The sequence below is a fragment of the Pristiophorus japonicus genome, chromosome 12 (assembly GCF_044704955.1).
Source record: "Pristiophorus japonicus isolate sPriJap1 chromosome 12, sPriJap1.hap1, whole genome shotgun sequence".
In the NCBI taxonomy this organism is placed as follows: domain Eukaryota; kingdom Metazoa; phylum Chordata; class Chondrichthyes; family Pristiophoridae; genus Pristiophorus; species Pristiophorus japonicus.
Window position 1 is genome coordinate 50,069,595 of NC_091988.1, and position 20,311 is coordinate 50,089,905.

A 20,311-nucleotide genomic window follows, 5' to 3' on the forward strand; every position below is an offset into this window, starting at 1 on the left:
GGTCTCCAGAGTGCCTCTCCAACCTGTGAAGCCTTCTTAAATACTTGTGCTCCCAAGGAATTATGGGATCCCTTGGGACTCCGGGGAATGAGCCCTCTTGTGGCTGTACAGAGTAAATACAAGTCCACATATATAACAACATTCTCCCCCAAAGTCAATAGTGTAATTATTTACAATGTGAGTCGATCTGGGGCCATTCTTGCCCTGGTTGATCATCTTGGTGTGAAAGCTGGTGTTGTTGAATCATTTGTTGGGCTCTCGCTGGGCTGCTGTGCAGCTGGCCTTGCTGGGCTGCCTGGTGTGTTGGGCCCTGCAGGGCTGCTGTGGATGATGGGTTCTGCTTCGTGGTCAACCGTGGTGTTGGTTGCCACTGGTGTGTGTGTGTTGGGGGATCAAAAAAGGTAGGGTCCAAGGTGGGTTGCTCAGGGTAGTCCGTGAATCTGAGTTTGATTTGGCCCAAGTGTTTCCGGTGCATGACAATTTTCTCGCTTTTACAAAGGCATTTTCTTGGCTTTTGCCCCAAACCCATTCGCCCCCTTTTCGTAGTAAGACATGAAGTGGTTTTACCAGGGTGCTGAGACCCGGTAAGAAGTTCCCAAAGTAGTTTAAGAGTCCCAGAAATGACCGCAGCTCCATCACGTTCTGTGGCCTCGGTGCGTTCTCGATTGCCTCCATCTTTGCGTTGGTGGGCCTGATGCCGTCCGCCGCAATCCTCCTTCCCAGGAACTCCACTTCAGGCACCAGGAAAACGCACTTCGAGCATTTTAACCTGAGTCCCACACAGTTGAGTTGACTAAGAACCTCCTCCAGGTTCTGCAGGTGCTCGACTGTGTTCCGACCTGTGATCAAGATGTCATCCTGGAAGACCACGGTGTGCGGGACCGACTTCAGTAAACCTTCCATGTTTCTTTGGAATATCAACACCACTGATCGGATTCCAAATGGGCATCTGTTATAAACAAAAAGACCTTTGTTGATGCAGATGAGGGCCTTCGATGATTCCTCCAGTTCCTGCGTCATGTAGGCTGAAGTCAGATCCAGCTTCGTGAACATCTTTCCTCCCGCCAGCATTGCAAAGAGGTCGTCGGCTTTTGGTAGTGGGTATTGGTCCTGCAGGGAGAAACGATTGATAGTTACTTTGTAATCGCCACAGACTCTGATGGTGCCGTCTCCCTTGAGGACTGGGACAATAGGACTGGCCCACTCGCTGAACTCGATCGGTGAAATGATGCCGCCTCGTTGCAGCCAGTCTAGCTAGATCTCTACCCTTTTTCTCATCATGTACTGTACTGCTCTCGCCTTGTGATGGATGGGTCGCGCCCCCGGAATTAGGTGGATCTGCACTTTTGCTCCTTGGAATTTCCCGATGCCTGGTTCGAACAGCGAAGAAAATTTGTTTAAGACCTGGGCACACGAAGTGTCGTCAGCGGGCGATAGTGCTCGGACATTGTCCCAGTTCCAGCGTATCTTTCCCAGCCAGCTCCTGCCGAGCAGCATAGGACCAGAGTGGTAGCTTGTGCACCGCTCCGTCGTAGGAGACCTTTACGGTAGCACTGCCGATTACAGGAATCAGTTCTTTAATGTAAGTTCTTAGTCTCGTGCGAACTGGAGTTAAGATTGGCCTTGAGGCCTTGTTGCACCACAACCTTTCGAAAGTCTTTTTGCCCATGATGGACTGGCTCGTGCCTGTGTCCAGCTCCATTGACACCGAGCGTCCATTTAGTTCAACATTCAGCATTATCGGGGGACAATTCGTGGTGAATGTGTGTACCCCATGTACCTCTGTCTCCTCTATCTGAGGCTCTGGTTCGTAGTGATCCTCCGTGGATCTGTCCTCCTCTGCAATGTGGTGGTTTGCAGGTTTAACAGGCTTAGCAACTCGCCTGCACACCCGTTGGAGGTGTCCCATTGTTCCACAGCCCTTGCAAACATACTCTTTGAATCGGCATGAATAGAAATGATGATCACCCCCGCAGCGCCAACAAGGTGTTAATGGCCTTGCATTCATCACCATTGATGGTGGACTCTGAGACATCTGCGGATGTGTAGCTGCAGGTATGTGTGACCTGCCCTATACGTTACGATTCAAAAACAACATCATTTTGTTCACAGTACTTTTAGCAGTACTTGTGTGCTGAGAGATTTGCTTAGTATTGTCACTGGTGGCAATAAATGCCTGGGCTATCGCTATGGCCTTACTCAAGGTTGGGGTCTCTACAGTCAAAAACTTGCGAAGTATGGTTTCGTGGCCAATGCCAAGTACGAAAAGGTCTCTGAGCATGTGCTCCAAATGTCCTTCAAATTCGTAATGTCCTGCAAGGCGTCTCATCTCGGCGACATAACTCACCACTTCCTGGCCTTCAGACCTTTTGTAGGTGTAGAACCGGTACCTCGCCATCAGAACGCTTTCCTTCGGGTTCAAATGCTCTCGGACCAGTGTGCACAAATCGTCGTACGATTTCTCCGTGGGTTTCGCTGGAGTGAGCAGATTCTTCATGAGGCCATACGTTGGTGCCCCACAGACGGTGAGGAGGATCACTCTTCGTTTGGCAGCACTCTCTTCCCCATCTAGCTCGTTGGCCACGAAGTATTGGTCGAGTCATTCCACAAACGTTTCCCAATCATCTCCCTCTGAAAATTTCTCCAGGATGCCCACTGTTCTCTGCATCTTTGGGTTTGCTATCTGTATCTCGTCGCCAGTTGTAGTGTATGGAGAAAGAGTCAGACTGAACACTGTGAGCTCAAAGTAAGGTGTGACCTTAATCTTTTATTACAGGTCTCCAGAGTGCCTCTCCAACCTGTGAAGTCTTCTTAAACACCTGTGCTCCCAAGGGATTATGGGATCCCTTGGGGCTGCGGGGAATGAGCCCCCTGGTGGCTGTACAGAGTAAATACAAGTCCATATATATAACAAACCCTGCTCGTTATATCCTCAAAGAACTCCAGATCGTGTGTTTTAAATTTGGGTGTTGGCTGAATTGATTCTTATCACTTTGACCTATCTTCCAATCCCTGCGTCCCTTCCTATAAGGAAAACATTTTCTTTAAAAAAAAGAATCTTGGCTGCGAAATGACAAGATCCATAAAATCTGGCATTTTAAAACAACTTTTCTATAGCAGCTAATGAATGTAAAAAAAAAAGCTTTGTGATGGCTCAAGTGATGACTCACTTGATTCCTGGCAAATATATGTTTTCCAAATCTCCACAATGCCAGTTGAAAAAACATTTCTATCAACGATGGACCCATTACACTCTCATTTTCTGCCTGAGTTTATTATTTTTTGTAAATTGCATTGGAAAGAGTGATTCTGTGGAGGGAGTTAGCTGAGGGAATTAGCTGAGGAGATGGCAGAATATCAATATTCACTTAAAATAGGCAGAGTAGTTGTCATTACGACAATGCCAACTCGATAACATTAGCAGTGAAAAACAATGGACAGCTCATACATAGAAATCGCACTCTAAAGATGGTCCAAAACATTTTTCTTGATATTGTGGCAGATCCTGTGTGTTGGCTATGTTCTTAATCTAGGCAACTCTCCGGTTAATAAACAAAAATTTCCGCTTGTAAAATGGTGCCCTTTGTGATTAAAGTGCATATAAAATGCCGTCATAAACATATTTGATCTTTACTCAATGTTTTGCTCGATCTTAATGACTAATGGCTCATAGATGGAATTTTTATTAACTTTTAGGAGACTGTAAGAATTTTATTGTTTAATCTTGTGACAGAATTGTGATCTCCCTTTAATACTGGATGGTCCTGGGCCTTACACTGTCTTTGTGCCAAGTAATGATGCAGTGGACAAGCTGAGAGATGGAACTTTATTCTATATGTTTGGTGAGGTAGGTGAACAAACAAAAAATAATAAGAATTATTCTTGTTCAATGTCCAGATTGTAAATATATAATAATATTCTGCTTTTCCAGGAATATCTTGGGCTGGATTTTCAGTTCTGCTCATTTTGGGGCGGTAATGGCGGCAGGGCGGTATAGTTTGGGCCGGGAAATGGTTTGTGCCTGCAGCCACAAAATTTGCCATCTGGACCCTGAGTGTGGAGCGGAGCGCTAAGGGAGGCATTACACACCTCTTTTAAGGCACAAGGCTGGCTGAGCAACTGAAAATCTGTTGCTAAAGGAGCAGGCCTCGGAGCATCCTAAGAGATGCTTCTGTGGGAAAAGAAACACCCCACAAAACACTCAAAAAACATTCCCAATACCTTGCCCACCCCACATCAGGATAAATCGCAAAGATAAACCTAAGCAAAACAATCAAACTTATCTCATTCATTACTTACTTCACTCACCACCACCGGGACATTACCATGGGGATAGTGCAGACAAGTGGAGTTGAGGTAAAAGATCAGCCATGATCTCATTGAATGGCAGAGCAGGCTCAAGGGGCCAAATGGCCTGTTCCTATTTCTTATGTTTTTATTACTAACTCTGAGTCCAAATATAACATAAGAACATAAGAAATAGGAGCTGGAGTATTTGCAACTGCACCCTCCCACACTATCCCCATATCCCTTAATTTCCTTTGTTCCCAAAATTGTATTGACCTCTGTCTTGAATATATTCAACAACTGAGCATCCACAGCTCTCTGGGATAGAGAATTCCATAGATTCACAACTCTTTGAGTGAAGAAATCTCTCCTCTTCTCAGTCCTAAATGGCTGACCCCTTATTCTAAGACTGTGACCCCATATTCTAGATTCCCCAGCCAGGGGAAACATTTTCTCAGCATTCTTAAGGGGCTTGACAGGGTTAATGCTGAGAAAATGTTTATATGTTTCAATTAGATCACCTCTTATTCTTCTAAACACTAGGGAATATAGGATTAGTCTACTCAATCTCTATTCATAGGGCAATCCCTTCATCCCAGGAACCAGTCTAGTGAACCTTCGATTCACTCCCTTTAAGGCAAGTATGTCTTTCCTTAGGTAAGGAGTCCAGAACTGTACACAGTTGACCAGAACTGTATACAGTAGTGCCAGGTTCGAAGCTGGATCCCGATAGTTCTGGCGAGTGGCGATCAGAGCTGAAATCTTGGTTAAGAAGATGCTTATCACATATGTTGTGCAAACCCATAAAATCCTCCCACCACATAGAACTAACCACTCTATTGTCTGGTTATAAAGATGGCTACAGCCATGGAAGAAGCAATCTTATTATGACCTATCAGATTGTTAATCAGCTAGTGAATCCTTCCACTACTTCGCACTGTTCTCCAAGGGAAGAATGTGAAGTCGCACAACTGGGTGATACACAACATTCCTGTTATCTAGTTTGGCATTTGCAAGCATTTTACACAGAAAATTGCTCTATTATTAAGGACAGGACTCCTGCTGCTGTATGATTCCTATACCACAGCTTCATAGATCACAAATGTAGGACCTTCTGAATGGCCTGTATCAAATGGATGACAGTTCCATTCCATTCGCAATTCCTCAGTCCATACCCGCATGCAGCACGACTGGTGGGCTGATAAATGAAAAGTAACATTCGTGCCACACAAGTGCCTGGCAATGACTATCTCCAACAAGAGAGAGTCTAAGCACCACCCCTTGACATTCAACGGCATTACCATCACTGAATCCCCACCCTCAACATCCTGGGGGTCACCATTGACCAGAAACTTAACTGGACCAGCTACATAAACACTGTGGCAACAAGAGAGGATCAGAGGCGGCTGGGTATTCTGTGACGACTGTTTCATCTCCTGACTGCCAAAAGCTTTCCCACCATCTACAAGGCACAAGTCAGGAGTGTGGAATACGCTCCACTTGCCTGGATGAGTGCAGCTCCAATAGCACCCCATCCACCACCTTCAACATTCACTCCCTCCACCACTGGCGGACCATGGCTGCAGAGTGTACCATCTACAAGATGCATTGCAGCAACTTTCCATGGCTTCTTCAACAGCACCTCCCAAACCCGTGACCCCTACTACCTAGAAGGAGAAGGGCAGCAGGTGCATGGGACTACCACTACCTCCAAGTTCCCCATCAAGTCACACACCATCCTGATTTATATATCGCCGTTCCTTCATCATCACTTGGTCAGAATCCTGGAACTCCCTCCCTAACAGCACTGTGAGAGTACCCTCACCACACGGACTGCAGCGGTTTAAGAAGGCGGTTCACCACCACCATACCATGGTCAATTAGGAATGGACAATAAATGCTGGCTTTGTCAGCGACGTCCCCATCCCATGAATGTATAAAAAAAATTAGATTATTCATGAATGATACCTTAGATTGCTATGTATATTTAAAAGTCCATCATTTTTATCAGATAAATAGATTGCATTGTTTGAACTGAAACTGGTTCCAAAGTTAATAAAGAACCCAAGCAACTTTAGGTTTCGACAATTGGGATGTATATTATTTACTTCCACTTGGTTTGTAACACAGGCTGTGAAGGTGTACTGTGCTGGGCTGTAGATTTACAGTAAGCTGATTTCTGAGGATTATCAATAGTGGAAAAAGAGGGAAGCAGGAATAATTGTTACAATTGAAAGCAGGATCTAAAAATGTATTTGCTTTCTTGGCAGAAGAATGAAAGCAATTAAACAATCTGTGGAATTATCAGTTAATTGTTGAACTTCCTATCTAGTCAGAACTTCCATGTAAACTCTGTATTTTTGTTTTCTTTAAAATAAGGGTCGGCCAAAACTTCAAGAGCTTGTGAAACATCATATCTTTGCGTCTGGCAGTGTAAGCAGCTTTCTTCTTTAAAATGTTCATAGAAATGTTGAAAGAAAATATTGAACCCTGGATTGGAGGGTTACATGTTCGAACGCCAGTCTAATCTGACGTTTGAATTTTCTCTCCCATGGGGAGAGTTTGCCAGCAACTGGCTGAGCTGTCAAAATTGAAAACTTCATGGTTACATACTGCTGCACCTTAGAAGACAGTGATGTCTGGCAGGACTGCTACTGACCTGCAAGCACACTCTTGGTTAGCCAAGTAGCATTGATGATCCCAGTCAAGAGATCTGCAGATCAGACTTGGCAGCAGTGGGACATGACCAAGGGCAAGGCTGAGGAAGAAGCTCAGTCAAAGCCGAAACTGTTGTAAACAAACCAGACTATTGCTCACTTTGATTACTGCACATTATACTGATTCAAAAAGGCATTTCCATAAATGTTATCATTCATTTTCTAGTTGCCAGTGGACAGATTATCGACCATGCCTCGAATCTTGACGAAGGCCAACCAGATAATATCCATTAATGTTACCATTAATGTAAGTACAATGTTTGGGCAGATGAAGCCAAGAAAATGTTTTTATTCATTTATATGGTCAAAAAGAAAAGACCACAAACTTCCGGAAACATGCCTTTGATTTTCAAATGGTGCCATATGCAATAGTTGTACATCTCACCTGTCTTTGCTTATGTAACAGGAGTAGGTATACGTCTTTCTTTAAGTATACTTCAAAACTAATTTGTGTGAGCACTTTGCGATATTTCTCAAAGACATGATGAGGCATATTGCATTATGTGAATGCAAAGCTTTTCTTTTTAAGGCAATTTTACCACTTCAACTACATTAGGTTATCTTTATCTAACATAAATTGCTATTCTGGTTACGCAACCATTTGCCAACTTTAGTGTATAAGGATAGTTAAAGATTTTCTCATTATAAAGGCTCTTTATTTATATTTTAAAAAATCTTTTATACGGAACAACAACAGCAACTTATATTTGTATAGCGCCTTTAACGTAGTGAAATGTCCCAAAGTGTTTCACAGGAGTGTTATAAAAGTAACAATTTGACATTGAGTCACATAAGGAGAAATGAGGGCAGATGAACAAATGCTTGGTCAAAGAGGTGGGTTTTAAGGAGCGTCTTAAAGGAGGAAAGGGAGGTAGAGAGGAAGAGAGGTTTAGGAGGGGAATTCCAGAGCTTGGGGCTTTGGCAGCTGAAGGCATGACCACCAGTGGTTGAGTGATTATAATCAGGGATGCTCAAGAGGGCAGAATTAGAGGAGCGCATACATCTCGGGGGGTTGTGGGGCTGGATGAGATGACAGAGATAGAGAGGGGTGAGGCTATGGAGAGATTTGAAAACAAGGATGAGAATTTTTAAATCAGGCATTGCTTAACAGGCAGCCAATGTCAGTGAGTGAGCACAGGATTGATTGGTGAATGGGATTTGATGCAAGTTAGGACCTGAGTTTTGGATCACCTCAAGTTTACGTAAGGTAGAATCTGGGAGGCCGGCCAGGAGTGCTTTGGAATAGTCAAGTCTAGAGGTAACAAAGGCATGGATGAGGGTTTCAGCAGCAAATGAACTGGGGCGGAGATGGGCAGTGTTACGGAGGTCGAAAGAGGCGGTCATAGTTATGCCGTGGATATGTGGTCGGAAGCTCATTTCAGGGTCAAATATGACACCAAAGTTGCGAACAGTGTGGTTCAGTCTCAGACAGATGCCAGGGAGATGGATGGAGTCAGTGGCTAGGGGACTGAAAACAATGGCTTCGGTCTTCCCAATATTTAATTGGAGAATGGCCATATTACATATTATTACATGGTAGCTTTCACATGTTTAATTTTACCAATTGAAAAATTATTCACTAAAATAAACACAAACACTATCCTAATCTCTTGTGCTCTGATTTTAAAGATATAATTATAAAATAACAGAAATTTTTTTTTTAAAGTTCAGTTGACACAAGGGGTTACATTTTGACTTTGATGATGTAAAACGGGTGATAGCAAAACTGCAGCAAGTCCATGAAGTCAATGGAAATAATAATCGGGAGAGGTGTAAATTGGGTTGACAATTCACAATCACCCATTTTACACTATAGCACAAAGTCAAAATCTACCCCAAGACAGCATAGCATTACTTCAGGCACAAGTAGTGCAATGGGTTTCCAGACTGCTCTTTTATCTCAGGGACTGGGATTCACTTACAAGCAAGACGGATAGAATGACAATCCTCTCACTGAGGGTTCTACGTGACATGCGTTTGATAAATCTGAGTTCAGTTTGAAGCTGCCCCAATTGACACATATTGGTAATCTCACACAAAGTCCACAAGAACGTCTGTGTGCAAAATGAAAAATGTCACACTAGTGCCACACTGAGGGCGATTTTCTGAGGTTGGGCAGAGTAGCAGAAGTTTCTTCTAAGCCTTGTCTGTCCTGCGCTTCACCTGTGAATGCACGGCGCTGATGCTGCTTGTTCAAACCAGTAAGTATCCCATTCTCCATACAGACTGGATCAGTGAATCCACTCCCCATACAGACCGGATCAATCAATCATTGAATAAAGTGAGATTGCCTTTTATTCTTAAATCTTATAAATCCTCGGAACAATGTCAAATATTATTTCTGCAGCTTAAAAAGTGTAATGAGAACAATTTTGAAATGAACAAAATAAAAACTTGAGGCAATTGAAGCTCAAAAGTACTTATTTTTGAAAAATTCTGGTTGAGGATATGGTACATCATCAGTTGGGCAAAAACCTAGAAAGTATTTCTGAGTAATGTCATCACAAATGTAACATGAATTTGATTGAATAAAATTCTCTGCTGTGTCTTTTCACAGGGCCAGATTCTGCTGGGTAACAAGGGTGTTCCTTTATACAAAAGGGATATTGTTGCCTCAAATGGTATCATTCACACTTTGGACGGCATCCTTATTCCTCCTTCAATAATCCCCATCTTGCCGAAAAGATGTGACGAAATTCACTATCGCATAATAACGGTAAAGCTGTGTAACATTATAATGGTAGCGTTAACTTGAATATTTCACACAGTATGCAGTCATTTGTTTTGCATGAAGGGTTTATTAATGCAATCAGTTTAGGTGCGTTTATTTTTTAATGGAAATATCAAAGTATCCAGGATTATTAGAATGATTGAAGTATTAACACATACAGTCCAATGGTTGCCGTTATCTGATGCCATGGTGTTGTACTTTTTACAGACTAAACCCATCTGACTGAAGTGCAAGACCCAAGGGATTGGTTTTTTTTTGTTCTCCACTTGGATAGGATACTGAACCAATGCATCAAATTTAAACAAACTTCATGACTGAGAAAAAAAAACATGTATCTGCAAATTTGAAACAAAATGTGGTTTCGGACCCAGTATGATTAAACCAGTCTAGTTTGGATTTCTCACCCTGGATCCATGGTCATCTATATCTGACCTATCCCAGGAGCAGGAGTGCTCCTCCCAGCTCCACAGCGCCCCCGCGAGGGCTGCTGCTGCTGCTGGCCTGTGTCCGCGCCCTTTGCCGCTCCTCTTCCCGCCCCCTCCTTCCAGGACGAAGCTGAGGGAAACCGTCGGAGGAGTGGTTCGGGCACGTGCTGGCAGCGCGCCGTCAGTTAAGCGTTCCGAAAACGGCCCTTGACAATATTCTACCCCGGTGGATCGGCCAGTAACCGCGACCACTGGCCAGGATGCCCACAACTTTCCAATGTGCACTGGCCGCCGCTGGCGTGGGGAATCACAAAATCTACCCGATAAAGTAAAACCCGCGTATTATCATTGGCCTCCAAATAACGTTGCTGCTCTAATCCTTTTATGTTCTGTAGGCTCCCTGTGGAGAATGTTCCACGCTGAATGATAGCCGTTGCCCAGATGGAAGCACGCCAATGGTAAATCTGAATATTCCAATTATTCTGACGCACAGTCTATATAAAATAACAGCGGTCAGTGAGTTATAGTTGTAATTTAATTGAGTGGTCCCTCTCAGTAAATCACAATTCACAAGAGAAACTCAAGCACTTTATATCAGCCTTAAGCTCGCCGACAACTGTTCGTTGTATAAATGATATGCTGATTTTTTAATTACTTGTTTTCTTTCAACTTTTGTATTAATATTTTTATTGGTACATATTGCTTGTATTATATAGTGTTTAGAATTTGAATCATACAGTCCAGAAGGAGGCCATTTAGTCCATCGTGCCTGTGCAGGCTATTTGAAAGAGCTATGCAATTCGGTCTACTGCCTTGCTCTTTCCCCATAGCCCTGCAAATTTTCCCTTTAGAAAGTCTTCAATACATGTGTTTTTAAAAATTCTGATAACTATGAGCCAATTTTTTTTTTTGGCCAGTTCTCTCCTGAACGTGCTGACTCACTCGAGTGATCAGGACTGGGAACTCTGACTAACCTATTCTGCCAACTGACACTTCTACCGTCCAGCCCTGTTTGCAGACGTTCGGTGGTGGCGTGTCAGTTGAAAGAATATGAAAACTTGCAGAATTCCATCAAACTTCCATTTACTGTGTTATAAGGTTAAAAAAAAATTTAATCTTTATTATGCATATTTAAGTCTTCTTGACTCCCTCCAAAACTTCGCTGAAAAACAATGGTCTTTCTATGCCAATTTTTCACTATGTCCTGCTTTCTCTTAACTCACCAGAAGGTTTTTCGGGAGTGGTCAGATTCGCCGACCTAGGAGAATTTTTTCGGGGGCAATCTTCCATAATTGATTAAAAACTAGCGCAGACATCGGGTTACACCCCCTTAAAAAATCGTAACTGAGTTACACTGGCGCAGATTCCTTGGGGAAACTTACATTTTTTAACTCACACCAAAAAAAGCGGTGCGTGCCAAAAAAACGGCGCAAATCACTGGGGAAAATTGAGCCCCAAATCAACACGCTTGTTGAGAAAGGTTGACAGTTATGTTCCTCTGCCAGCTCTACTCTATAAGGATAGCAAGCTCCCTTCAGTTACATTTTTAAAGTTTCTTGATTCAAGGGTGGCACTTTTTGCCTCTGAGCCAGAAGGGCCTGGGTTCAAGCACCATTCCAGAGGATGGAGTATATAATCTAGACTGACGCTTCAGTGCAGCACTGAAGGAGTGCTGCGCCATCGGAGGTGCCGTCTTTTTGATCAGATATTAAACCGAGGCCCCATTCACCCTCTCGGGTGGACATAAAAAGTCCTGTGACATTTTTCCAAAGAAGAGCAAGAGAGTTCACCCAAGGTCCTGGCCAGAAGTATATTTCTCAACCAACATCACTAAAACAGAATACCCAGGCCAATGATATGATTGCTAATTGTGTGATCCTGCTGTATGTAATTTAGCTACTGTGTTTGCCTACAGTGCAAACGTTTAGGCCACTGTTGAACTCAGTGGAGTCTAAAGTAATGTCGTCCATGTGGCTCAATGAGAATGGCTTGCTCAATTTTCGAGCTCATTTTCTGGTAAGGCTTACAACTTGCACACCAAAGACAGAGACATGTGCTACATAGCTACAGTAGGCACATTAAAATCTCTCAAATAAAGGCACTACAGTGGTTGAGTGCATTAAAGCCCATTATGCTGCGCTGCAGAATGGAAGGACATGGTTTGTACCTATAAGCCTTCATATGCATTGCCAATGGCAGCTGTGATGTGGAGAGATGATGGGAGAAGCCCAATGACTATCAATGGGGTCAAGTTTCGGGCCGCGCCTAGAATGGCGCAGCCCCGCGAGCCACGTCTGTTTTCCGCGCTCAAAACCGCGCCTAAAACTTAACTTGGTATTCTCCCCCCTGCTGGAACGTTCCAGGCCCTTGGCGCAGCGCAGCAGAAGCTGTGGGGGGCGGAGCCAGGTCCCAGCGCTGAAAACAGTGCCGGGACCTCTGCACCTGCGCACTAGAGTGTGCGCGCATGTGCAGTAGCTCCAGGCGTCCGAGGCTGTGGGAGGGGCCGAAGCACGCCATCCCTAGCCCTGGCCGAATGGGCTCACTGGGGCGGCGAAGATCGGACTGGACCTCCCTCCTCTTCAGCTCCTGCTCCCGCCCCCCCCACCGGTTCAGCTCTGCTCCCTCCGGCCCCACTCCCATCCCCTTCAGCTCCCGGTCCCCCGCCCATTCAGCTCCCGCTCTGCCCGCGCCCCGAGGCGGGGAAGAGAAGAGGGGAAGAGGGGAGGGAGGGGGGGAGAGAGGGGAGGGAGGGAGAGGAGAGGAGAGGAGAGAAGGAGGGATGGGGGGGGAGAGGGAGAGGAGAGGAGATGGAGGAGGGGGGAGAGAAGAGGGAGGCGGCGGGGAAGAGAGATGGGGGGGAGAGAGGAGAGGGAGGGAGAGGAGAGTGGCAGGGCCCACCCACTCGGCATCTTGCTGGGGGCAGGCCCCGCCCGAAGTCTTCGGCCCGGCTTCCTCTCGTCGGCCCGTTCAGCCTCCCCCTCCCTCTCCTCTCTCCACTGCCCCCTCCCTCTCCTCTCTTTCCCCCCCCCCCAATCTCCTCTCCTCTCTCTCTCCCCCCCTCCCTCACTCTCCTCTCCCTCCCTCTTCTCTCTCCCCCCCATCTCTCTTCCCCGCCGCCTCCCTCTTCTCTCCCCCCTCCTCCATCTCCTCTCCTCTCCCTCTCCCCCCATCCCTCCTCTCCTCTCCTCTCCTCTCCCTCCCTCCCCTCTCCCTCTCCTCTCTCCCCCCCTCCTCTTCCCCCCCTCCCTCCCCTCTTCCCCTCTTCTCTTCCCCGCCTCCCCTCTTCTCTCCCCCTCTCCACTTCTCCTCCCTTCCCCCCTCTCCTCTTCTCCCCCCTTCCCCCCTCTCCTCTTCTCCCCACCACTCCCCCCCTCCCTCCCTCGCCTCTCCCTCCCCCTTCCTCCCTCCCTCTCCTCTCTCCCCCCCCTCTCCTCTCCCCCCTCCCCCCTCCCTTCCTCTCCCTCCCCCCTTCCTCCCCCGCCTCTCGCTGTCAGAAACACAGACAGACAGACAGAGAGAGAGAGAGACACAGACAGATAGAGAGAGAGAGAGACACTAGGGTTGGGGTCCTCGTCGCAGCATGCTGTTGGAAGGCTCCTGGTGCTGCAGTCAGTGAGTAGAAACTTAATGTTTTATTTATTGATTTTTTAAATTATTTTTTTAATTTTTAATTTTTTTTGATTGATTTATTGGTTGATTGATTCATTTTTAATTTTTATTAATGATGGCTCTTTTTTTGTAAAAGTGATGCGTTTCATGTTTGTAAACTTCCCTCCCCCTGCCCTCCATCTCTTTTCCTTACGCCTGATTTCTAAGTGTAGGCAAGGTTTTTCTGAGCGTACAAAAATCTACACTTACTCCATTCTAAGTTAGTTTGGAGTAAGTTTTCGCTGCCTAAACTTGCAAAACAGGCGTAAGTGGCCGGACGTGACCCCTTTTGAAAAAGAAATCTGTTCTAAAATGAAATTGTTCTAACTCACTAGAACTGGAGCAAACTAAATGCCGAGAATTGCAATTTCTAAGATACTCCATTCTAAACTAGTTGCTCCAAAAAAATAGGAGCAACTCGGGCCGAAACTTGACCCCAATGGGAGATATGGGGAGGGAAAGCTGGCAGAACAGAGTAAGCTAGTTCTGTAAGGGGAGCTTGGGGTGTGGGTTCGAATCCACACTCCCCTTGGGTTCTGTACTTGCGATTTATGAGGGTGGGTGAGTAATGAGGCACCAGACACCGTGGGTAAGAGTACAAAATGGCTAATGTTGTTTATTTAGAATAGCAAACACAAAGATAGAGGGCATAGGAAGAGGTCATAAAATAGCAGTAATAGCAAAATCTCATTCAACAACCCGAAAAATCTCGCAACAGGGAAGGGGAAAACAAGAGGTTAAAACATCCCACTCACACACAACCACACCTCCCACTCCCACCCTTCCTACCAATTCCTATCCTAAATTGAGTCTGTGAGGGGGTTTGGGCTATACTCAATCCTATCAACTCTGGGGTTCTGTAGCACTTATTTCAGCTCGGGGTCCCTCTGGGGTGGGTTTTATATTGTTGTTCGGGTTTCCTCTTTGAAGTTGCGTCGGTTTCTTCTATCTGCCTCTTGGTTATCGTCAGACTACAGCTGTGAATCCAGGTTATTGAACCAGGTGTCCAGGTGTGCACAGCTCTGCGTGCCCCAGCCTGATGCTTCAGCTATTCTCACTCTGTCCAGTGTGTTCAGGGCTAACAGCAGCACCTGCTGCCAGTTACCAACCAGGAGGTTGGCTCGTGGATTTTTAGTCTCGAGTAAAATCAAAGTTTGCAAAACTCTCGGCTCCTTTTTGGTCCACAACTCCCTTTTTCAAAAACTCCTTTTCTCCACTACTGCTTTTATCCACAACTGTCTTTCTCCACAACTGTCTTTCTCCAACTCCTTTTCTCCACAAGTGTCTTTTCTGGTGGTTCTGTGTCCTATATTTGTATTCAATTCAGTTCTGGTCTTTTCGCGCTCAAACCCAGTGGGTGGTCCATTGTGTAAGTTTGGGCGGGGAGATAGCTTTGATTATTTAATCAGAAGATATCACAGGTACATGCAGGTGTGAGGACCAGGGTATTGTTTCAGTGCACATAGGTGCCGGAAAGTCTGTGAGTCCTTTGTTATAGTTCTGGGAGTCAGTGGGCCATTCCTGCAGTAATTCATAGTTTTGATTAAGAGCTATTGTCCATATTAATTAGGTAGATAATGGCCCACATTCATAGTTTGATTTGGGGGGAGAAGTCATTTTCAAACTGGGCTGGGGAGTCCTTATTGGTTGAAGATTTCCTCACTTCAGGCCCGACTTGACCCCTGATTGGCCTGCCAGAATGCACTTTTCCCCCATTGGCCAGTGCCTCGGTCTCGCTTGTGAGCCAGACTCCACAATGTCTATCCGCCCACACGTTTTCCCAGCCTGCTTTTACTTGGCCAGAAATGTTCATTTAGTGTATGGAACGATCCCATGTTAGTTTTCTTGTCCTTACGGTGTTTCAAATGCGGCCGTGGATTTTCGAACCTTACAGTTCTCCGTATCTTCTATCTGTTGGTTTTAAAGTGGTGCTGGGGAGGTGTAGGGGTAGCACTCGAGTTTACTCAACTGGATAAGGATACTGTGTGGCAAGATTAAAGAAGAAGAAACTCATAAAAAGATAATGTCACTTCCAAAAGAAGCAAACACAATGGCAGCATTTCCTCTTCAGTCCCATCAAGAGACTGCATCACATGACTGCTATACCGAACTGTTTCATCTTTTTCATGTGAGCCTCCACTCTTTTTTCCCTTCTTATGCTCATATAGGATGAAATTGTTCCAAGTGATGAAATATATTAATGTGAAATGTCTTTGCCATTTTAACAAAGGTGTTAGAATAATCAGATTAATGTCTGACAGAAGAATTTTATTTAAATGTACTAATATTGCACATAATTTCAGCCCATTAGAAGTTCTAGAAAATAAATATTAAAGACTGCAATAAAGTGCCTTATAGTATAAGGTGCACGTGTAACTTACAGATGGATTATAAAGAAAGAAAGACTTTCATTTAAATAGTGCCTTTCATGACCACCAGATGTCTTAAAATGTTTTACAGTCAATTAAGTACTTTTGGAGTGTAGTCACTTTTGTAATGAGGGAAACGCGGCAGCCAATTTGCGCACGAGCAAGCTCCCACAAACAGCAATGTGGTAATGACCAGATAATCTGTTTTTGTTATGTTGATTGAGGGATAAATATTGGCCAGGGCCCTGCTCTTCAAAATAGTGTCATGGGATCTTTTACGTCCTCAGCACTGCACTGGATTGTCAGCCTAGATTTTTTGTGCTCAAGTCCCTGGAGTTGGACTTGAACCCACAACCTTCTGACTCAGAGGCGAGAGTGCTACCCACTGAGTCGCAGCTGATATAATATTTATATAATTTGTGAACCTTATGAACATAAACCATTAGCAATGTTACATGATGATAGAGTGATTATGTGCCCTCAGAATTTATATATTACAAATCGCCTATGAGTATCCAATATTTAGGTGTCATTATGAGAGGTGCATGATTTGTACAGTAACTTTATTCTTAACAAACCTTTTGTATCTGCAGGAAACATATGAACAAAATTGTGTGCATGATAGATCAATTGATGGTGTTATCTATAGTAGGAGCTACGGCTGCGCTAGACACTGTAACCAGACCGTTGTTGTAAGTATTTTACATTGCATCATGTCCACTGCAATGAATTCATGGTTTATGAGGTACACATTATTCATCTGTCCTGTGCCTTTATAAATTACATAATTTGGAGATTTAAAACAGCATAAAGATTTCAACAGCATTTTACAATGCAATAAGCCAAATAGTATTAATGTACAAAAATATTGTTCAATGATTACCTCAGGATATTATGCTGACTAAAATAAGTGTGCTATTTTATATTAGTTGGAGCTTGGTGTATCATGAATGAGTTTTGGAATAACCATTATGAAGCACTGCTCATCAGAGAGTTAAGGAAGTTGATGTCTAGTTATTGCAGTGTTTTTATTGGCGGGTGGAGTATAGTATAAACGATAGTGCTGTTACTGCAGAACATGTGATTTCCTTTCCATTTATGATCAGTTATAGCTAGGTCAGGAGCAAAGAGCAGGCTGCTTTGAATTATCAACAGTTGTTTCATTTCTATGAAGGTTACAGAATCATAGAATTTATAGCATGCAAGGAGGCCATTGGGCCCATGTTTGTGCCAGTGATAGCTCTTCATCTGGAGCTGCCCACTCTAATTCAGTTTCCTCGACCTTTCTCCATATCCTTTTATATTCTTCCTTTTCAAATACTTTTCCACTTCCTTCATGAAAGATGCCGCTCATGTCTCAATAATCACTTGTGGTAAAACATTCCAAGGTAAATTTTCTGACAATCCACAAAGCGTGGAGAGCCTTTGCAGGCAGTGCTTGCGGGGAAGGGGAAAGAGGTTTGGGAAATGGAGTCCTTGCCTGTACATACCCGATTTGCAGTGCACCAAGGCAATTTCAGGGCCAAAAATGAGGCCGCGCTTCCAGCATGCGCGCCCCTCACTTTAATTGTATATTTATTTACATTAGGCCCCTCGCCCGAACTTTGAACTGGTGGTGAGGGACTGCCCACAGCGTATTGCTTGCCCAGTTGAAATGGGTGCTTCAGGGATTCTGGGGTCTGTCCTATTCAAGCAAGTCTCTTAAAGGTAGGTAGCTATTGGTGTTATATGTAGCATTTTTTTTGCATCTTTCGGTAAACATTGTTGCATTTTGCCCCATGCATTTGTTGCTTTTGCTAGGAATTATGCCATTTTTGCATTTTGGAGGGCATTGCTGCCATTGCACTTCTTCTGTAAAGTGATACACATGTGCATTCCCTGCCCATTTACAAATGTGTTGGCTGTATCAGATGGGCCATTGAATGGAGGTGGAGTGACACCTGAGGTATTGTCTGCACCCGAAACAAACTTGGTATGTAGTTCACAGGTCCCTCCACAAATACCTGGGCATGTTAGAACATAAGAAATGGGAGCAGGAGTAGCCCATTTGGCCCTTCGAGCCTGCTCTGCCATTCAATAAGATCATGGCTGATCTTCTACCTCAACTCCACCTGCCCGCAATATCCCCACATACCTTGATTCCCTTAATATGCAAAAACCTATCATGATTAGACGAGACCTGGCTTCCCTGTCTCCAATTCCTTCTATTTTTTTTCCCTTTACTATATTTCTCCTTAAATGCTCTCCTATATTTTCTAATGTACATCTCTTCTTGGACCTCAAGCTTACTCTTTGGATTGTTGTGCCCCATCCCTATCCTCCATCTTATGCTTAATTCCTCCTCCATTGCTCTATTTGTCCTTTCAGTGGGGAGTTTGGTTAAGGTGAACTCATTGTGTGTGCTTCTGCTTCAGAACTCATACCTTCTCATTCCTTCTGCTTCAGAACTCATCCCAACAGCATAGAAATCAAGAACCATCGCTTCAGCATCTGTCTTTGCAGACATGCAGTCATGTGTCTGATCCACATCATGGGCCACCCCAACCTGCGAGAGGACATCACCGCAGGTCGGGAGTATAAGAGCTGGAGCATACCACTGCAGCTTCCAGCGCGAGCCGACACAAATGTGTGCCGGCTTTGAGGTGGGTGACATCATCAGGACCCAGGTCGCCGTTTGGAGCGTGGGCAGAAGCATCGCTGGGGCTCTGGTACAGCGGAGGAGCGGGAAGGTCGTGGCGGACTTGCGACGAGTGATCGGGGCGAGGAGTGATGAGGGATCGTGACTGAGATTTGGTAGGTGATCGTGGCGGAGATGTGGCGAATGTTCGTGTCGGAGGAGCGGTGAGAGTTCGTGGCGGAGGTGCGGCGAGAGTTCGTGGCGGAGGTGCGGCGAATGTTTGTGGCGGAGGAGCGGCGAGAGATCATGGCGGAGGTGCGGCGAATGAGGGTACGGGGCCCAGAAGAGCTGAGGGCCCAGGGGCAGCACGGGCCTGCCCACACTGCGATATGTGTATGCACTAGGTCCGTGCGGCAGAGCAGGTCTCCAGTCGTCCTGGTTAACCCTTGCCACTGGATAAAGGCCTAGCTCTGTCAAGCCCGTGTGGTGGCTAATGTGCAACGGTCACCACATGTTAAAAGAAATCCACGCACAGGCATCTTCCACCCTTCAATTGGAGTTCAGGACTGGAACATCGGGTTCTTCATTGAAACCATCTGTGAACTCATGTGGAAGCAAGACATCCTCGTTTGTGGGACCGCCTATGATGATGACACTTCTCACCTGGCCTAGCACATGTCACGAGGATTAATCCTGAAATGACCACCTGGAATCTAACACCTAACTTCTCGCACTCCTTTTGTAAGGCCTCAATCCTGTTCTCCTTATGGCATTGGTTCCAATGACTTTAAGGTGTATTATATTGCTGATTGGATGTGAGTGGGCAGCACCAAACTGCACTGTTGTTCAGCTGCTATGGGGAGATAGAGCTCTACACCTGCTCTCAAATGTATGCTTAGCCTGTACCTCACTAGATGATCAAACTGCTGTTGCATTTCCCTCTGATTGCAAAGAGATCATGGAACAGTCAGAAAATGTCAATATAAACATATTGGGGGCAATTTTAACTTCTGGTGATAATGTAAAACGGGCAATAACAAATCGAGCGCTATTGTACACCTCACCCGATTTTCATTTCCACGTATAACACGTGACCAATCTGATATCGCCCATTTTACACTATCACCACAAGTTAAATTTACCCACATTCTTTTTAGAATGTGTTCATGATTTCTCTCGAAATAGTGAATAGTGGAAATCTTTCCGTTGTGCTTATGATGTCGCTAACATGTAGTGATGGGGGAAATTTCTAAGTATTAGCTTAGGTTGTTAGCACAGATCCTGGTATGGGCAGACAGGATATGGGATCGCATCCATAATTTCCATGTGGCATATTTCCATCTCAGCCGAGTATTTGGGGAGGCTAGGAAGAGACTTCCTTAGAAAAATGGAAGGAAAACGGATGGGTGAAACAAGCTGGAACACTTATCTAGCAACAGGACTTCATTGCCAGAAGCCTGGAAGCAGGTTGCCTGTCTATCCTCTTGATGTGTAAACTGGAGAATCTAAAGAGAAGA

General features: G+C 44.9%; 1 protein-coding gene across 6 annotated transcripts in view; it reads left to right on the forward strand.

Moving 5' to 3' along the window:
- stab1 (stabilin 1) overlaps window positions 1-20,311 on the forward strand; it is a 271,384-nt gene that overhangs the window by 69,374 nt on the left and 181,699 nt on the right. For all 6 annotated transcript variants that reach the window (XM_070895414.1, XM_070895415.1, XM_070895416.1 and 3 more), the window contains 6 exons: window positions 3,734-3,847; window positions 6,667-6,720; window positions 7,171-7,251; window positions 9,562-9,720; window positions 10,556-10,618; window positions 16,771-16,869. In XM_070895414.1, coding sequence (XP_070751515.1) covers window positions 3,734-3,847; window positions 6,667-6,720; window positions 7,171-7,251; window positions 9,562-9,720; window positions 10,556-10,618; window positions 16,771-16,869 — 570 coding nt within the window. The remainder of the gene's footprint in view (window positions 1-3,733; window positions 3,848-6,666; window positions 6,721-7,170; window positions 7,252-9,561; window positions 9,721-10,555; window positions 10,619-16,770; window positions 16,870-20,311) is intronic.